Source organism: Bombina bombina, chromosome 1, assembly GCF_027579735.1.
Source record: "Bombina bombina isolate aBomBom1 chromosome 1, aBomBom1.pri, whole genome shotgun sequence".
NCBI classification, from domain to species: domain Eukaryota; kingdom Metazoa; phylum Chordata; class Amphibia; order Anura; family Bombinatoridae; genus Bombina; species Bombina bombina.
In genome coordinates this window covers 1025154333-1025173487 of record NC_069499.1, presented here as the reverse complement: position 1 = coordinate 1025173487, position 19155 = coordinate 1025154333, and the positions used below count along the sequence as shown (strand labels likewise).

General features: G+C 40.9%; 1 protein-coding gene across 3 annotated transcripts in view; it reads right to left on the bottom strand.

The window, feature by feature from the left end:
• Window positions 1-19155, bottom strand: part of BPI (bactericidal permeability increasing protein) — a 404793-nt gene that overhangs the window by 91156 nt on the left and 294482 nt on the right. For 2 of the 3 annotated variants that reach the window (XM_053718811.1, XM_053718892.1), the window contains exon 1: window positions 8750-8952. The exons of the other annotated variant lie outside the window; for it this stretch is intronic. In XM_053718811.1, the coding sequence (XP_053574786.1) occupies window positions 8750-8864 (115 nt within the window). In that variant the 5' untranslated portion in view covers window positions 8865-8952. Of the gene's footprint in view, window positions 1-8749; window positions 8953-19155 lie in introns of those variants that run through there. 3 annotated transcript variants of the gene reach the window in all.

Below are 19155 nucleotides of genomic sequence, written 5' to 3'. Positions count from 1 at the left end.
CACATTCTATTAATTTGCAGGCTCGTCAGAAACAGCAGTTGTGAAGCAGCGGTCACAAAGACCGCTGCTCCATAACCTGTCCGCCTGCTCTGAGCAGGCGGACAGACATCGCCGGAATTCAAACCGATCGAGTACGATCGGGTTGATTGACACCCCCCTGCTGGCGGCCCATTGGCCGCGAGTCTTCAGGGGGCGGCGTTGCACCAGCAGCTCTTGTGAGCTGCTGGTGCAATGCTGAATACGGCGAGCGTATTGCTCGCCGTATTCAGCGAGGTCTGTCGGACCTGATCCGCACTGTCGGATCAGGTCCGACAGACCTTGATAAATAGAGGCCAGAGCATGCAATTTTAAGCAACTTTCTAATTTACTCCTATTATCAATTTTTCTTTGTTCTCTTGCTATCTTTATTTGAAAAAGAAGGCATCTAAGCTTTTTTTTGGGTTCAGAACTCTGGATAGCACTTTTTTATTGATGGATGAATATATCCACCAATCAGTAAGGACAACCCAGGTTGTTCACCAAAAATGGGCCGGCATCTAAACTTACATTCTTGCATTTCAAATAAAGATACCAAGAGAATGAAGAAAATTTGATAATAGGAGTAAATTAGAAAGTTGCTTAAAATGTCATGCTCTATCTGAGTCACAAAAGAAAAAAATTGGGTTCAGTGTCCCTTTAAATATGCGCAAAACAAAAAAAGCAATATATGTTGTTAAAATTGATTTTCAACAGAGGAATTAAAAAACAAAATGAAAAAAATAAAAATAAAAGCATGTTCCTGTAGAATAAAATACAGCTTAAGGGGGCACTACATTTAAAAAAAAAAAAGTATTAAATGATGTGATGTGAAGCTATTCTTAAACTATGAGAAAACTGAGATTATCTGATCGATTGGAATAGCTTTGATTTAGAAAACAGTTTATCATCAAACACAGTGATATAGAGCCCCTAGTTTGCTAGTAATTCTTCCTCACACAGATACTTGTATGTCTTGCACACAAAATACGCCGGCCTCATAACCAGACAGGTCGTACAGGTACAAAAGCTGAAGATCAGTTCCAAGCCAAGTGGATAAAAATCAGTAATTTACAAAAACTAATAATATAGTCCTAACCTAGATGTCTAGAGGCTGTAATATAGTTTATTTAGATTAAACGGACATAAAAGTTGAAATTAAAATGATTTATCTTCCTGTTATTTAGGTACTAAAATGCCTATGCCAGATATTAAAGAGCACAAATGTAAAGCCTGTGAGGAAAGATTATAGAAACTTAAACTGGATATTTCCAAAATAGCAAAGAAACGGACAAGGACAAATATGAATCATAAGTTACTAGACATGTTTATGGGTAGCGCAGCATGCTACTCACATCATTTCTCTTATCTTTAATAGTTGAATATTTAACAAAAGCACAGCAAAATAATATGTACCTAAAAGTGACTCTATATATATATACAATATGATAAAGGGCATTCCTAGGACAGCAGAAAAAAATACTTCCCTTGCTTAAAAACTCCAGTATTGTCCCCTAGCTCATTCCACTGCCCTCTAAATAATTGCCCCGCAGAATTAAAGGGATATGAAACTCAAATTATTTAATTCATGATTCAGATAGAGCATACAATTTTAAGCAACTTTCTAATTTAGTTCTATTATTAATTTTCTTCATTCTCTTGGTATCTTTATTTCAAAAAGCAGGAATGTAAGATTAGGAGCTGGACAACTTTTGGTTCAGGACCCTGGGTAGCGCTTGTTGATTGTTGGCTAAATGAAGCCACCAATCAGCAAGCGCTACCTAGGTGCTGAACCAAAAATGGTCCGGATACCAAGATATAAAAGAAAAAATGATAATAGGAGTAAATTAGAATGTTGCTTACAATTACATGCTCTATCTGAATCGTGATAGAAAAAAAATGGGTTTCATATCTCTTTAAGCCCATATTGTTTCTGGGCACACTTAAAGCCAATCTAGAATAAATACAGAAGTAACTCATGGGCCAAGTATTCTGAGGGTCATAGCTGGAGGCAAATCAACACTGGAATTTTAAACAAGGAATTTTTTTTTTATTCTGTGCAGGTAATATAAGGGCTTTAAACAGAAAGGGACAGATTACAAGTGGAGCACCTTTTAATGCTGCCACTCGAGCGTTAACTGCACTAAAATTTAAGCTATTTGCATTTTTCAGGTTGTACACCTATCAGGGGCCCGATCCGATATATGCAGCGTCGCCAACAAAAGCCGGACAACGCCAGTTTTTGTGCGTTTTTGGTATCCTATATACAGCGCCGCATCTAAATGCGGCACGCATATTTCACCCGTCGCTCGCAATTTTTACTCCCATAAGCTAACATGGGACTGCGTTGTAAGTCGGTATCCTATATCCAGCGCAAGGCCTTATGTGGCGAAAATAGAGAAATCTTACTGCATTTTCACCTCGCCATAAAATGCAGCCGTAGCCCTCCTTGCGCTGAGTAACTCCCTAAAATGCCTGCAAAAAAAACCTAACACCTAACGCATGCGCAATGTCTATCTACCTGTCAACCACAATCCCCCACCGCAATAACTAATAAAGTGTATTAACCCCTAAACCGCCATAGCCCACACCGCAATAAACCTATTCTATTATTAACCCCTAAACCGCCACAGCCCACATAGCCTATTAAATCTATTAACCCCTAATCTGCTGCCGCCAAGGTCGCCACCACTATAATAAAGTTATTAACCCCTAAACCTAAGTCTAACCCTAACACCCCCCTAACTTAATTATTATTTAAATAAATCTATATAATATTACTATTATTAACTAAAGTATTCCTATTTAAAACTAAATACTTACCTATAAAATAAACCCTAAGATAGCTACAATATAATTAATAATTACATTGTAGCTATTTTAGGATTTATTTTTATTTTACAGGTAACTTTGTATTTATTTTAACTAGGTACAATAGCGATTAAATAGTTAATAATTATTTAATAGCTACCTAGTTAAAATAATTACAAAATTACCTGTAAAATAAATCCTAACCTAAGTTACAAATACACCTAACACTACACTATCATTAAATAAATTAAATTAACTACAATTAGCTAAAATTAAATACAATTAACTAAAATAAACTAAAGTACAAAAAAAAACACTAAATTACAGAAAATAAAAAAAAATTACAAGAAGTTTAAACTAATTACACCTAATCTAAGCCCCCTAATAAAATAAAAAAGCCCCCCAAAATAATAAAATGCCCTACCCTACACTAAATTACAAATAGCCCTTAAAAGGGCTTTTTGCGGGGCATTGCCCCAAAGTAATCAGCTCTTTTACCTGTAAAAAAAGAAATACACCCCCCCAACATTACAACCCTCCACCCACACACCCCTACTCTAAAACCCACCCAATCCCCCCTTAATAAAACCTAACACTACCCCCTTGAAAATCACCCTACCTTGAGCCGTCTTCACCCAGCCGGGCACAAGTGGTCATCCGATCCAGGCAGAAGTCTTCATCCGATGGGGCAGAAGAGGACATCCAGACTGGCAGAAGTCTTCATCCTATCCGGGCAGAAGAGGACATCCGGACCGGCAGAAGTCTTCATCCAAGCGGCATCTTCTATCTTCTTCCATCCGACGAGGAGCAACTCCATCTTGAAGACATCCGGCGTGGAGCATCCTTCCAGCACGACGGACTAACGACGAATGACGGTTCCTTTAAATTACGTCATCCAAGATGTCGTCCCTCGAATTCCGATTGGTTGATAGGATTCTATCAGACAATTGGAATTAAGGTAGGAAAAATCAGATTGGTTGATTTAATCAGCCAATCGGATTGAAGTTCAATCCGATTGGCTGATTGGATCAGCCAATAGAATGCAAGGTCAATTCTATTGGCTGATCCAATCAGCCAATTGGATTGAACTTCAATCCGATTGGCTGATTAAATCAACCAATCGGATTTTTCATACCTTAATTCCGATTGGGTGATAGAATCCTATCAGCCAATCGGAATTCGAGGGACGCCATCTTGGATGACATCATTTAAAGGAACCATCATTCGTCGTTAGTCCATCGTGCTGGAAGGATGCTCCGCGCCGGATGTCTTCAAGATGGAGTCGCTCCTCAACAGATGGAAGAAGATAGAAGATACCGCTTGGATGAAGACTTCTGCCGGTCCGGATGTCCTCTTCTGCCCTGATAGGATGAAGACTTCTGCCGGTCTGGATGTCCTCTTCTGCCCCATCGGATGAAGACTTCTGCCCAGATTGGATGACCACTTGTGCCTGGCTGGGTGAAGACGGCTCAAGGTAGGGTGATCTTCAAGGGGGTAGTGTTAGGTTTTATTAAGGGGGGATTGGGTGGGTTTTAGAGTAGGGGTGTGTGGGTGGTGGGTTGTAATGTTGGGGGGGTGTATTTCTTTTTTTACAGGTAAAAGAGCTGATTACTTTTGGGCAATGCCCCGCAAAAAGCCCTTTTAAGGGCTATTTGTAATTTAGTATTGTTTAGTATTGGGTAGGGCATTTTATTATTTTGGGGGGCTTTTTATTTTATTAGGGGGCTTAGGTTAGGTTCACTTGGGGTGGATGCCAGAGGATTGCCGGGGCGCCTTCCTTGAACCCCCCCCCCCCCAGCAAAAAAAACATAGCGTAGATGGGGAATTACACTACCTCAAGCTTTACCCAGAGCTGCTTGGGTAATCCTAGGATTACCCGGATTTCGGACTTTACCCATAACATATACATATAACAAATTAAAAATTCAAGTTATTCATTCTGTAAAATATTGAGAACAACTTATTTATAAAATAGCCAGGTGTGTGTGTGTGTGTGGGGGGGGGTAATACTCTCTAATACTCTCTAATATTATAAAATGTTCTTCTATCCAAAGCACAAATGTATTGCATAATTTAACATAAATTTGTTTAATGATAATTTGTGCAATAAATATTGAAAATATGCTATTAGCTCATTTTAGCTTATTTATGGCAACAATTTTAACCAGGTGGTGCATCCATTAAAAAGGTCCTGGGGAGAACACTGTATATACTTACTTTACAAATATTGATATTATTGTAGAAGGTAAATATGAATGCATGAAATCAACTGACCTCTTTTTATCCTGGGAAATTCAGGAAATTGGGGTTTATGAAATATTGATAACACCATGGGGCTGATTTATCAACAGTCGAGCGGACATGATCCGCTGTAGCGGTTCATGTCCGCCCGACATCATTGAGTGCCGACAGCATACACTGCCGGCATTTAACATTGCACAAGCAGTTCTGGTGAACTGCTTGTGCAATGCCACCCCCTGCAGTTTTGCGGGAATGTATATGATCGGGCGGATTGATGTCCGCAGCCTCAGAGGCAGCGGACGAGTTTCGGAGCAGCGGTCTTAAGCGGTCTTAAGGCTAGTGTGGAAACATGGGAATTCAGGGCCATTTGGCCCTTAATAAATCGGCCCCTATAACTCATTCAACCAAATGCCAAAAATGTCCCTAAACATGTAAACTGACATAGAATCTTAAATTGACATTCCATCCAAAGTGAAAATGCACATCAATGCATTTCACTAATGAATAGCAGTATTTTTGCAATATACTTGCTTTAGCAAAATGCTTCTAGTTAATGGTATCACTGTTTTTGGTGTGAGATTTTTCTGTGTATGTTAACATAAAACATATCTAAATATGCTTTATGCACCATCATTTTTAACAGTGAGTCTGCTCAGAGAGATGGTGGACCAGTGACTTGTATCACGTTAACCTAGTCATTGCAAGCAGAATACAAGGCACTGACAGCTCTCTGAGCAGACACACTATTCAAAAGACTGTTAGATGAAGCATATTTAGATAGCTTTTACTAGAAGCTTTTTTGCAAATGCAAGTATATTGCAAAAATGCTTATATTCCAAACCGAAATGTATGATGTACATATCAGTTTTGGCTGGGATGCTTCTTTAAATGGACATTAAACACTTTAAGATGGTAATTTAAAATGATAAATCATATATAGGTATATAAAAAAACAACCTCTGCAATATACTTTGCAATATTTATTTTGTCCCCTTTTCCTGTAATTCCATTCTGAAATTGTGAGCTTTTAAGTTCCTGTTAGAAGTACAAAAGACTGTTATATTCCACAAAACCATTGGCTGCACACTCTAGTGACCTATTTATAACTGTCCTTAATTGTCCACACTCTAGTGACTTATTTATAACTGTCCCTAATTATCCACAACATGTTAGCTTCCATTGCTTTATAGACACTATGGGGTGGGTTTATTAAAGGTCGAGCGCATATGATTCGGATCGGATCGGGATGATTTCAGTCCGCCACCTTTTTTCACTGTATGTGTTCACTGGGACAAAATAGGAGGGGCCAAGACAAGTCACTGTTAACAAACAATGACTCATCATTTTTGGCTGACACAGTGATCACATTGCCATGGGCCTCTTTTTTGTGCATCACTGGACTGCCTCACTCCTGAAGCATCCAGTGATTGGCCACTGGGCCTGATACCAGCATGCACTGTGGCAAGCTAGTATCTAGGCTACATTTTAGGTATACCAGCACCGTGACTGGCTGTCAAAGTGATTGTATACACAGTAACTGTCATTGGTGACAGTTACTGTACTGCTGCTGACTAGCCTCACATGCAGGCTTCCAGCAGCAGCATGAAATACAATCTGATTGCAGCATGTATCTCATAAATAGAGGCACCCCACTGACAGGCATGGGATCACAGGGACACCCTGTCCCTGCAATCACTAGCCTGGGGTGTCTTGCAGTATGCTATTTCTGTACTGACTCACTCCTGAGCCATGCAGAAATAGCGCGGACTATCCATTACAGAACTCAGAGGGGCACTAACAGTCCAGGCGCTGTACCCTGTATTGTGTGGTTGTTAACAGGTTAAAGCACGTTATCTGAAATAAAAAAACATCAGTCTTTACAGGGACATAAATACTGTGCAATTTAATTTATTTGCAAACTTGCAATACTAGATGAGTTAGACAATATTTTATATATGTGAATTAACCTCTTGTTTGCTATAATAGTTTTTTCAATAGCCAACACATCACAGTCCCATTGTTTTGCAGTAGCTGCTCACTCACCTCTGCTGAGACCAGCTAGGGAAAATATATGCAGCAGGGTTAGATTTATGATGTCTGCAGTGTGCACTTCCAATTCTCAGAATAGAAAACCCACAATTTTCCGTCTTAAATTACAGGGGGAAAAAGGGGCATAATAAATAATGACAGTATACTGCAAAGTTATTATACTAAGTATAATCAATTTTATTCTAAGACATTTCAAGTGTTACATATCTCCTTAATTTAGTTTTTATCTTGAAAGATATTTATCTCACTATGCTGAGTTCTGTATGTGAAGGAGAGACTCCTACTTTACAATATAAAGTCTAAAAAAAAATCCCAAAGATTTTGGGCTAGATTACAGGCGGCGTGCTAAATTATCACAAATTTGCCTGTTTGCGAGTGTGCGATAATTAAAGGGACACTGAACATGCAATTTTTAGCAACTTTCTAATTTACTCCTATTATCATTTTTTCTTCATTCTCTTGGTATCTTTATTTGAAAAGCAAGAATGTAAATTAAGATGCCGACCCATTTTTGGTGAACAACCTGGGTTGTTCTTGCTGATTGGTGGATAAATTCACTCACCAATAAACAAGTGCTGTCCAGTGTACTGAAGCAACAATTGCTTAGATGCCTTCTTTTTCAAATAAAGATAGAAAGAGAACAAAGAAAAATTGAATATAGAAGTAAAATAGAAAGTTTCTTAAAATGTCATGCTCTATCTGAATCATGAAAGAAAAAATTTGGGTTCAGTGTCCCTTTAACCAGCCATTACAAGTGGCTAGTTGGTTATTGCTACCGCAAGCTCGCTGGAGCAATTAACGCTCAGAAAATTAACCAGAGATCCGAAAAATTAGCACTGGGCAGTTTTTGGGGTGTAAAGTTGGTGGGAGTAAAATGCATTTACATTGCAGTTTATGGGAACTGCAAGCTACAAGTAAATATAAATATATATATATATATATATATATATGATTATATTTATGTGTAAATATGTGTACATACATATATATTTAAAATGATGCTGCAATCGTTGTGCTACTTACCGCTTCGATGCGCGAGGTTCTGATGCTGTCTCTGACGGCATCAGAACGAGGCTCCTATTGGAGTCTTTGGTAGCGTGCTCTGTGAGCGCAATTCTCCCTAGCAATATTTGCATTTCGCTTTACTTATAATACCAGCGTGCATGCAAGCAATATTTAGCTCTCCACTTGTAATCTAGCCCTTTGTGTGATTTCTCTCCTTGCTGGCGAGTTTTTGATTATCGGGCCCTTAAACACATCATAGTGCAGAGTCGCTAGTCTTAAAATTACCTGTTCTAACAAATAAAGTACTGTATATAATTATACGATTATTATTGCCCTTTAAGGCAAGTGAGGCCAGCTTCAGGACAGTTTGACACCCATTCTTTAAAATATGTATCCAAATTATCCTGAGCACTTCATTTTTAATGTATGTTTTATAAATTGTATCGTAAAATATTGCAAATGCACAAAAGTATTACTTTATTCATTGTAGCCTTATCTCTCAGTGGAGAGGTTTAACAAACTTTATTGTTTAGGCTCAATACAGTAACAAAGAGAAATATAATAGTTTTTGCATAAAAGCCACATTCCAGTACTATGAACATTACATCACACTGAAATAAATACATACCATAGTCCAGCCCTTTCTGAGTGATTCTTACAACAAACCCGGGGTTTATAGCACCTATAGCTCCCATACACATGGCCAACATAAAGGCTAGGGCTACTCTGTGGGCACTAGCCATCTCTGCAGTGTGAGGGGCAGATTCAGTGTCACAGGTACCTGCAATCAGTGCATTTATATTGCAATATAAGAAAACAGAAACAAGGAAGGAAATGGAATGAGGAAGTACAGAACAGAAGCGTGATTGGGGCTGTCCCAGGGATAATCTCTAACATAACATTAAACACACAGAGTTTAAATATATATGTGTGTGTGTGTGCATATATATATATATATATACTGTTTATATATGTGTGTGTGTGTGTGTGCAGATAAGATATATATATAAACTGTTTATATATGTGTGTGTGTGTGTGTGTGTGCAGATAAGATATATATATATATATATATATATACTGTTTATATATGTGTGTGTGTGTGTGTGTGTGTGTGTGTGTGTGCAGATAAGATATATATATATATATACTGTTTATATATGTGTGTGTGTGTGTGTGTGTGCAGATAAGATATATATATATATATATATATATATATACTGTTTATATATGTGTGTGTGTGTGTGTGTGTGTGTGTGCAGAAAATCTTTGAAGTCTGTCAGCTTGCTTGTTAAAATGCATGGCTACTACTATGGAATAAGATTTCTGTCAAAAAGGCACTTGTGTCTGATTTTTTATAATTGTACATAAATTTTGACATACGAATACAAATCTAAATTTACAAATACATTTATTTATTTATTTATCTTTGGAAATGCAATTAGTTTTTTTTAGAATACAAATCTTTAATTGCAAATGCAATTCTTTTTTTGGAAGTACAATTTTCTTTGGAGATACAATACAAATATTTATGATCCCCTAATTAGGGACTACGCTATTCCCAAATAAAAGACACACACCATCTGTTGGGGTAAAAAAGGCAGCAGCTTGTTTTATTAACAACATAACTTAATATATAAATCAAACAGATAAATATCCCCAATAATAGAATTAACATGAATAAACCACCAAAGGCAAGCCCCCCCCCCCCCCGCCAAGCTGCAACAGTAATAGCACCTCACCACAGCCGTAATTGCAGGGAGGGAGCTTCTTCTCACCGTCAGGTCCGGATAGAAGCTGAGCCTACTTCCTGCACACAGTCTCTGAAGGTCTCCCCTCTCACTTGCCCTGCTCTGGGATCAAATGCCCTTCCAAAATAGGCATTTCTCCAGGGCTGGCATGACCCCCTAATTAGGGGCTACGCTATTCCCAAATAAAAGACACACACCATCTGTTGGGGTAAAAAAGGCAGCAGCTTGTTTTATTAACAACATAACTTAACATATAAATCAAACAGATAAATATCCCCAATAATAGAATTAACATTAACAATCCACGGGGCTTGCCAAGTAACTCATTGTACCTCCGTTCCGAAGGTCCCATCAGGAACCATAATAGACATCTCCTGCATAGCAGGAGGTACCCCAGCAGAACTCCACAAACCACCAAAGGCAAGCCCCCGAGGGCGGCTTAGAGCCGGACCAGGCCACCCCTTCCCTTAAATTAAAATTAAACAAATGGAGCCCAACCTCATTTAAGTGGACCCCATCTCTCAAAAAGAAGCATTCCCCAAATTCCACATGCCGTATGGACACCTCCCCATTCCTCTCCACAAACTTACTCAATATTCTATTGATTTTTCTCCTGCAAGTTTCTAGCCTTCGCACGTCTCAAGCTGCCGCCACTTTAGCCTAGGCTTTAACTCCGACCACACCACAATTAGGTCCCATAACTGGAGTAAATCCCGTTTAACACCTACCAGCAAATCTTTTTGAGAGAAGAAGCCCAAATCGTTCCCACCAGCATGGAACACCAACAGACCCGGGGGACTGAACAATCTAGCATATTCCACCACCTTAACAATCACCTGGTCCCACCTTAACCCGCTATCAAGACCCAGCTGGCTCCCCCTTCTTTCATCATTGCCGCTTGCCTCGCCCAATAAATGTAGGAATGGCCGATAATCCAACATACCGTGGCACCTACCCCTGGGGACAGAAAAAGAAATACTACAGTACTAGTTCACTTCGAACATAGGATTTAAAACTGCTAGAAGCCCACCTCCCAATCCTTTTTATCCTTGCATCCGACATACCTAACATTCTCACCTCTATTGCAGCCCCAATTCTGAAAGAGTGAGACCCAAAGTCAAGCCCTAGCACCTTACTAAAAACCGATATAAACTGTAAATGAGATAACGTGTCCCTGTTCATATGAACAAGCAAAGGGCCATCGGCCACTGGCTGCACCTGCAGAAAAGCAGCCACTGCCAATACTGGGCAACATGCCCCCCCTATTGCCCTAAGGCTAATAGCTCTCCCTTTTCCACTCTGATCGGTCTTTGACCGCCGCAGCCATATGTAAAGTTCCCGCCCTTGGATCCACCCATCACCCCTCTGAATACCCCCCATCTCTCTTAGTCACTCCCACTACCTCCGACACCCGAATGGCCGCAAAAATGGCAATCACATACGCAGCCCGGAAAAGCACAACCTCGTACCCGTTCAAGCACACAGTGGCCAGCACTCCCACTATCCTTTGTAACAACATGAAAATGACCGGTCTCCTTGAGTCTGGCACTCTTCCTCCCCTACACAAACTCCTGGCCGCTATACGCACCACAAAGGATTTAGTAACATCCTCCCAGCCCAAACATTGGCATAGAAAGGCAATTGTCACCAGTCTCCGCCTCACCATGGCCCTCGACACCTTATGTCTTCCCCAATCTGCCATCCACCCCAATAGTACTGTCAACCAGCTCCGGGCCGTGAGGGCCCCCCGGCCCCTTTTAGCACCACACACCATTCTCTCCATACCTGCGAATAGGCCTTCCATGTGGACCCCGCCAAAGCCCCTCGTACCATCTTCAACAAGCCAAGAAGTCCACCTTCCAGAAGTCCCCCGGGCACTGCGTCCCCTCCTCCTACGCCAACTGAGCCAGCTCCCGGAATCTGTCCCACTGGAAACGGGAAAGAGAATCAGCAATCCCATTGGACTTACCAGGCACATGCACAGCCTTGAAAAGCACATTACATTTCAGGCATTCCAGCACAAATGGAGGACCACTACCGGGGGGGGGGGAGGATGCCGACAAGGAGTTAACTGCCGACACCACTCCCATATTATCTGAATGAAACAGAACCTTCCTGTCTTGCAGTAAATCTGGCCAAATAGTCAAGGCCACCAGTAACGGGAACAATGCTAAGAACACCAAATTCTTAGTCAGGCCTCCCGCCTGCCACCCTTGCGGCCACAAATCTGCTCACCACTTACCCCCAAGATATGCTCCAAAACCATGAACCCCCGAAGCATCTGTAAACAAGAGCACGTCCGGTTCCTCCCACCTTTCCTGCTGGATCAAAGACATCCCGTTAAATTCCACAGGGAATCTCAGCCAGATCATCAGATCCTCCTTGAATGCTTTTGTCAAACGGACATGATGGAAAGGCTCCTTCACCCAACCGTAGACAGGGATAACCTCCGGCAGAACACCCTCCCCACCGGGATGATCCTGCAAGCAAAATTTAGCTTCCCCAACAAAGACTGCATCTCTCTCAGAGTCAACTTCCTCCGCCCCAAGGCTTGCCATAATACACCACACAAGTCTGTCACCTTATCATTAGGTAAACTACATTCCATTTTCTCCAAATCAATGTGTATTCCTAAGAAACTCAGTGCAGCACAAGGACCCTCAGGTTTGTCCCCCGCAACTGGGATACCGAAATCCCTTACTACTGCTTCAAAAGCATTCATCAATAACTGGCATGCATCACTGCTAGGAGGGCCCACAAACAGGAAGTTGTCCAAATAATGGACCACGGAACTCAATCCTAACACACGCTTAACAACCCATTCCACGAAACAGCTACATTTCTCAAAATAGGAGCATGAGATAGAACAACCCATGGGTAATCATAAATCAACAAAAAACTTCCCTTCAAACAAACAAACAACCTAACAGATGGTGGCATGCTGGGTGAACCGGCAGTAACCGGAAAGTCGCCTCCACGTCAATCTTCGCTAGGAGGGCCCCCGGCCCACCTGCTTGACCAAAGCCACCGCATCATTGAATGATGCATATCGAACCGCCGCCAAGCCTGGGTCGATACCATCATTCACCAAAGAACCCTTTGGGTACGACAGATGGTGGATCATTCGGAACTTACCCTGCACCTTCTTTGGGACTACCCCCAAGGGGGACAGCCTCAAGTTAGGTAATGGACAAGCCGAAAAGGGGCCCGCTATTTGCACCAAGTCAACCTCCTTCCCAATTTTTCCCGGACCACTCCCGGGAATTCCCTGGCAGACTTCAAGTTACCCGACCCCCCGCCCCCTTTCATTTACTGAAAGGGGATGGGGAAACCCAAGCTAAAACCTGTTTAAAGCAGCTCGGCATCCCCCTGTTTACCCTAACCTTAGTGTACCGCCTTATCCATGGGACCATCCTTCTGATGTCCACTGGCGTCCGTGCCCTGAACGCCACCTACCCTGGTATACCCCCGATCTTTCCTTTTCTGAAGCATTTGGCATAAGGATGGACCCCCCGCATCCCGAACATTTGTGCTTCTACTTGTATGATGCCCCGATTCGACATTGCCCATTGTAAAACTGGAAGCATAGGCCTTTATGGAGGGCCACTGCTGAACCATTACCGGCCGTTGCCTGGTGGCCGCTCCCCCCCACCCAAAGGACTGGCCCCGGTGTAATGGAGTCATTATCTCCAGCCAAATCCCCATGTCCCTGTCATCCCACCTCATGTCGGGACGGACTGCTATCCTTTGACAAAACTGCTCGTCATATCTCCACCATGCCATCCCCCCGTATGTATGGTAGGCCAAGGAGACTTCATCGAAATAGCAAAACAGGGCAGAACCCTGATCGGGGAACTTCTGTGTAATCACACTAGCCAAAATACAGAAGGCCCTGGACCAATTAGCGAAGGTCTTCGGAATCTTCCGATAGTGCTTCTTCCATTTCTCCTCCTCCTCCTTCTTCCCCTGTTCCCCTTTTGGTTCCCTCTTTAATTTCAACAAACTGATCCAGGGGGAGGAGGGAAAATAACTCTAAAAAAACCCTCTTCCATATCCTCTCCTTAACCTCAGATGCCAAATGCAACCCTAAGGGGCCTATCGAGCATAAGCATGTCCTACGCAGGGCTTCGTCAGACACTTTAAGTGTCACCACCCTGGAACTTCCCACTGCAATGCCCACTCCCTCTACCCCTACAGCCGCGTCCCCCACTGGTGCTCCTACGGTTCCCTGCCCAGCCCCTGCTACCGGGGTCCCAATCAGACCCGGCCCAGGTACAGCTGTCACTGTGGTGCCAAATCCCATGCCCCTGCCGGGCTCCTGCTATCCTCATTCCCACAAGACTGCTTCACCTTCGCGATCAACTCCCTCAGTCACTTTAGCAACACATTCTGCACCTCACTCACACTCCCACTCTGTGTAATAAGTGAACCCATACCTCTTGGCGCCTCTACTGCAGTCCTGCGCGCCGTCTCTGCTCCTGAATAGTGATCTCCCGAACTGTTCGCCCGCGAACGGTTCACAGCGAACATAGCTTGTTCGCGTTTGTGGGCGAACACATGGCGATGTTCGATCCGCCCCTATGTGTCATAATTGAGGAAACTTTGACCCTTTATGTCACAGCCGCCTGACACATTAGAGCCAATCAACATCAGACACTCCCTCACAGACCCTCCCAGCTACTCGGAATCCCCCATTTTAGACTCATAACGACCTTGCTTTCTTAATGAGAGGACGTGTTGTGTTTTTGCTCCTGACATTAATAGGAAAAACATAGCTAGGCTAGTGTATTTACAGTCCAGAAGGACTCCACTCATCTCTGATGCAAGCACAGCACCCCAAAAAGCCCTTTTTAGGGCTATATTTCGTGCCGTTTTTTTTTTTTGTTTGTTTGTTTTTTATTAGCATTTGCCTGGCTTTCAGGCTGTGTGTTTAAGGCTCACAGCATATGCTGTGATTACTGCCACCGCTGATATCTCCCTAACAACATTAGTTTAAATTTAACTAACCAAAAATTTTTATTATATCAGCAAAGGGCTACAGGGGAAAGTATGTCTCTTTGCAGATGATACAAAAAATTGCAACAGAGTGGATGTTCCAGGGGGGGGTAGACAAAATGAAAAGTGATATACAACAATTGGAGGATTGGACAAACGACTGGGATCTAAAGTTTAACACAGCAAAGTGTAAAATAATGCATTTAGGGAAGAAAAATTAAAATGTTAATTACAGACTCAATGACACTTTACTGACTGTTACAGACGAGGAACAGGACTTGGGAATTATTATTTCAGATGATTTAAAACTTAGTAAACAATGTAGTAATGCAGCGAGTAAGGCTAGCAGAATGCTTGGATGTATTGGTAGAGGTATTTGCAGCAGAAATAGTAAGGTTCTTATGCCACTTTATAGATCATTAGTTAGGCCTCATCTTGAGTATTGTGTGCAGTTCTGGAGGCCATATCTTCAGAAGGATATTAACAAACTTGAATCTGTGCAAAGGAGGGCTACCAAAATGGTACATGGTCTAAAAAATAAAACTTACAAGGATAGGCTCAATGACCTAAATATGTATAGCTTAGAGGAGAGAAGGGAAAGAGGTGATATGATAGCAACTTTCAAGTACATTAAAGGGTTTAGTAAAACTGAGGCTGTGGGTATTTTACATAAAATGGAAAATTCAAGAACAAGGGGTCATGAGCTCAAGCTAAAGGGTAGTAGATTCAGGAGTAATTTGAGGAAACACTTCTTTACAGAAAGAGTGATTGATTTATGGAATAAACTTCCTCAAGAGGTAGTAGCAACAAACACTGTGGGGGACTTTAAAAATGGATGTGACAAGCATAGGGCTATCCTACGAACTAGATAAGTTTATACTGTTAGGTAAGGTCGGGCAGACTTGCTGGGCCTATGGCTCTTATCTGCCGTCAATATCTATGTTTCTATGTTTCTATTATTTTGCTAGTGTAATTTTTTTTCATTTTCTATCAGGCCAGTGTCACACAGCATATACTCTGGTTCATTGCTCTGTGCCAGCCAGCAGCCACCAGTGTTAATATCCGTTTATAACATTATTTTAAATTAAAAAAAAAAAAAAAAAAAAAAAATATTTTGCTAGTGTAATCTAATTACATTTACTATCAGGCCTGTGTCTGTCAGGCTCACTCAGCATTAATATACCTCATTTATTTTCAGTCTTTTGGTTAATTGGTCTGTGCCAGGCAGTCACCCAGCACTCATATCTATTCTTCTTCACCTTAATTTTAATATAAAAAAAAAAGTTTAAATTTGTTTGATAGTGTAATCTAATATAATTTTCTATCCGGCCTGTGTGTTTTGCTGACATACAGAGCATACTGTGTTTACTTGCTGCCCTCCCTAGTCTATGAGCCACGACTCATATGTGTTTAACCTTTTTTTAATTCCCCCCCCCCAAAAAAAATAATTTCAATAATTTTTCTAGTGTAATCTAATAGTATTTTCTATCAGGCGTGTGTGTATCTGACTTACAGAGCCTACTGTTTTTAATAGCTGCCCTTCCAAGGCTATCAGCCACGACTCATATGTATGTGCTTAACCTTTTTCTTTAAATTGCCAAAAAAAGTCTTTAAATCATTATGCTAGTGTAATCTAATTGTATTTTCTATCAGGCCTGTGACTAACTGTCTATCTGACTTACACAGCATACTGTTGTTAATTGCTGCTCTACGTAGCAGCCAGCCAGTGCGACCACTCATAGAGTCATATGTGCATTGCACTTCTTAACATAATTTTAATATTAAAATCTAAAATTTTAAAATATTTTGCTAGTGTAATCTAACTTAATTTTCTATCAGGCCTGTGTTTTTGTCACTTACACAGCATACTGTGTTAAATTGCTGCCCTACCTACCATCCACGACTCATATCTGCCAGCCTGTGTGCCAGACCCAACTAGCCAATTAGTGGCACCAATCATAATTCTTGTAACAGTACTGTATATAAAAAAAATAAAAATCATAATTTTTTGGACTGCAAATATTCAGTCTCCTAGTGCCTTTGAATTGCATTTACCTCCTGCCTGCCACTACCAGCCTTTTGTGCCAGGCCGTCTAGCCAACTATTTACACCAATCATAATTGTTGTCACAGACAGTATAGTTACTAATTAAAATTAAAAAAAATTTGATTGTTGATCTTAATCCTCAGTTTGCTCGTGCCCTAGAATTGCACTTTTCTACTGCCTTCCAAGCCTGTGTGCCAGGCCTACTTGAAAAATATTTACACCAATCATATTTGTTGTGACAGTATTCTTAGTAATTAAAAATTAAAAATTTTTGTTAATAGTTGTTGTGAATCCTCAGTTTGCTGGTGCCAGTGAATTGCACTTTCCTCCTGCCTTGCAGCCTGCTGTATGCCCGGCCCACCTAGCCAATTATTGCCAGCAATCATATTTCTTTTAACAGTATTGCAAAAATTGTCAATCATCACTGTTTTGACTATCAGTAATCAGTCTCCTAGTGTCCTTGAATTGCATTTACCTCCTGCCTGCCAGCCTTTTGTTCCAGGCTGTCTTGCCAACTATTTACACCAATCATAATTGTTGTCACAGTATAGTTACTAATTAAAATTAAAAAATTCTTGATTGTTGATCTTAATCCTCAGTTTGCTCGTGCCCTAGAATTGCACTTTACTACTGCCTTCCAAGCCTGTGTGCCAGGCCTACTTGAAAAATATTTACACCAATCATATTTGTTGTCACAGTATTCTTAATAATTAAAAATTAAAATTTTTGTTAATAGTTGTTGTGAATCCTCAGTTTGCTGGTGCCATTGAATTGCACTTTCCTCCTGCATTGCAGCCTGCTGTGAGCCAGGCCCACCTAGCCAATTATTGCCAGCAATCATATTTCTTTTAACAGTATTGCAAAAATTGTCAATCATCACTGTTTTAACTGTCAGTAATCAGTCTCCTAGTGTCCTTGAATTGCATCTACCTCCTGCCTGCCAGCCTTTTGTGCCAGGCCGTCTTGCCAACTATTTACACCAATCATAATTTTTTGTCACAGTATAGTTACTAATTAAAATTAAAAAATTCTTGATTGTTGATGATCTTAATCCTCAGTTTGCTCGTGCCCTAGAATTGCACTTTTCTACTGCCTTCCAAGCCTGTGTGCCAGGCCTACTTGAAAAATATTTACACCAATCATATTTGTTGTCACAGTATTCTTAATAATTAAAAATTAAAATTTTTGTTAATAGTTGTTGTGAATCCTCAGTTTGCTGGTGCCATTGAATTGCACTTTCCTCCTGCATTGCAGCCTGCTGTGAGCCAGGCCCACCTAGCCAATTATTGCCAGCAATCATATTTCTTTTAACAGTATTGCAAAAATTGTCAATCATCACTGTTTTAACTGTCAGTAATCAGTCTCCTAGTGTCCTTGAATTGCATCTACCTCCTGCCTGCCAGCCTTTTGTGCCAGGCCGTCTTGCCAACTATTTACACCAATCATAATTTTTTGTCACAGTATAGTTACTAATTAAAATTAAAAAATTCTTGATTGTTGATGATCTTAATCCTCAGTTTGCTCGTGCCCTAGAATTGCACTTTTCTACTGCCTTCCAAGCCTGTGTGCCAGGCCTACTTGAAAAATATTTACACCAATCATATTTGTTGTCACAGTATTCTTAATAATTAAAAATTAAAATTTTTGTTAATAGTTGTTGTGAATCCTCAGTTTGCTGGTGCCATTGAATTGCACTTTCCTCCTGCATTGCAGCCTGCTGTGAGCCAGGCCCACCTAGCCAATTATTGCCAGCAATCATATTTCTTTTAACAGTATTGCAAAAATTGTCAATCATCACTGTTTTAACTGTCAGTAATCAGTCTCCTAGTGTCCTTGAATTGCATCTACCTCCTGCCTGCCAGCCTTTTGTGCCAGGCCGTCTTGCCAACTATTTACACCAATCATAATTTTTTGTCACAGTATAGTTACTAATTAAAATTAAAAAATTCTTGATTGTTGATGATCTTAATCCTCAGTTTGCTCGTGCCCTAGAATTGCACTTTTCTACTGCCTTCCAAGCCTGTGTGCCAGGCCTACTTTAAAAATATTTACACCAATCATATTTGTTGTGACAGTATTCTTAATAATTAAAAATTAAAATTTTTGGTAATAATTGTTGTGAATCCTCAGTTTGCTGGTGCCATTGAATTGCACTTTCCTCCTGCCTTGCAGCCTGCTGTGAGCCAGGCCCACCTAGCCAATTGTTGCCAGCAATCATATTTCTTGTAACAGTATTGCAAAAATT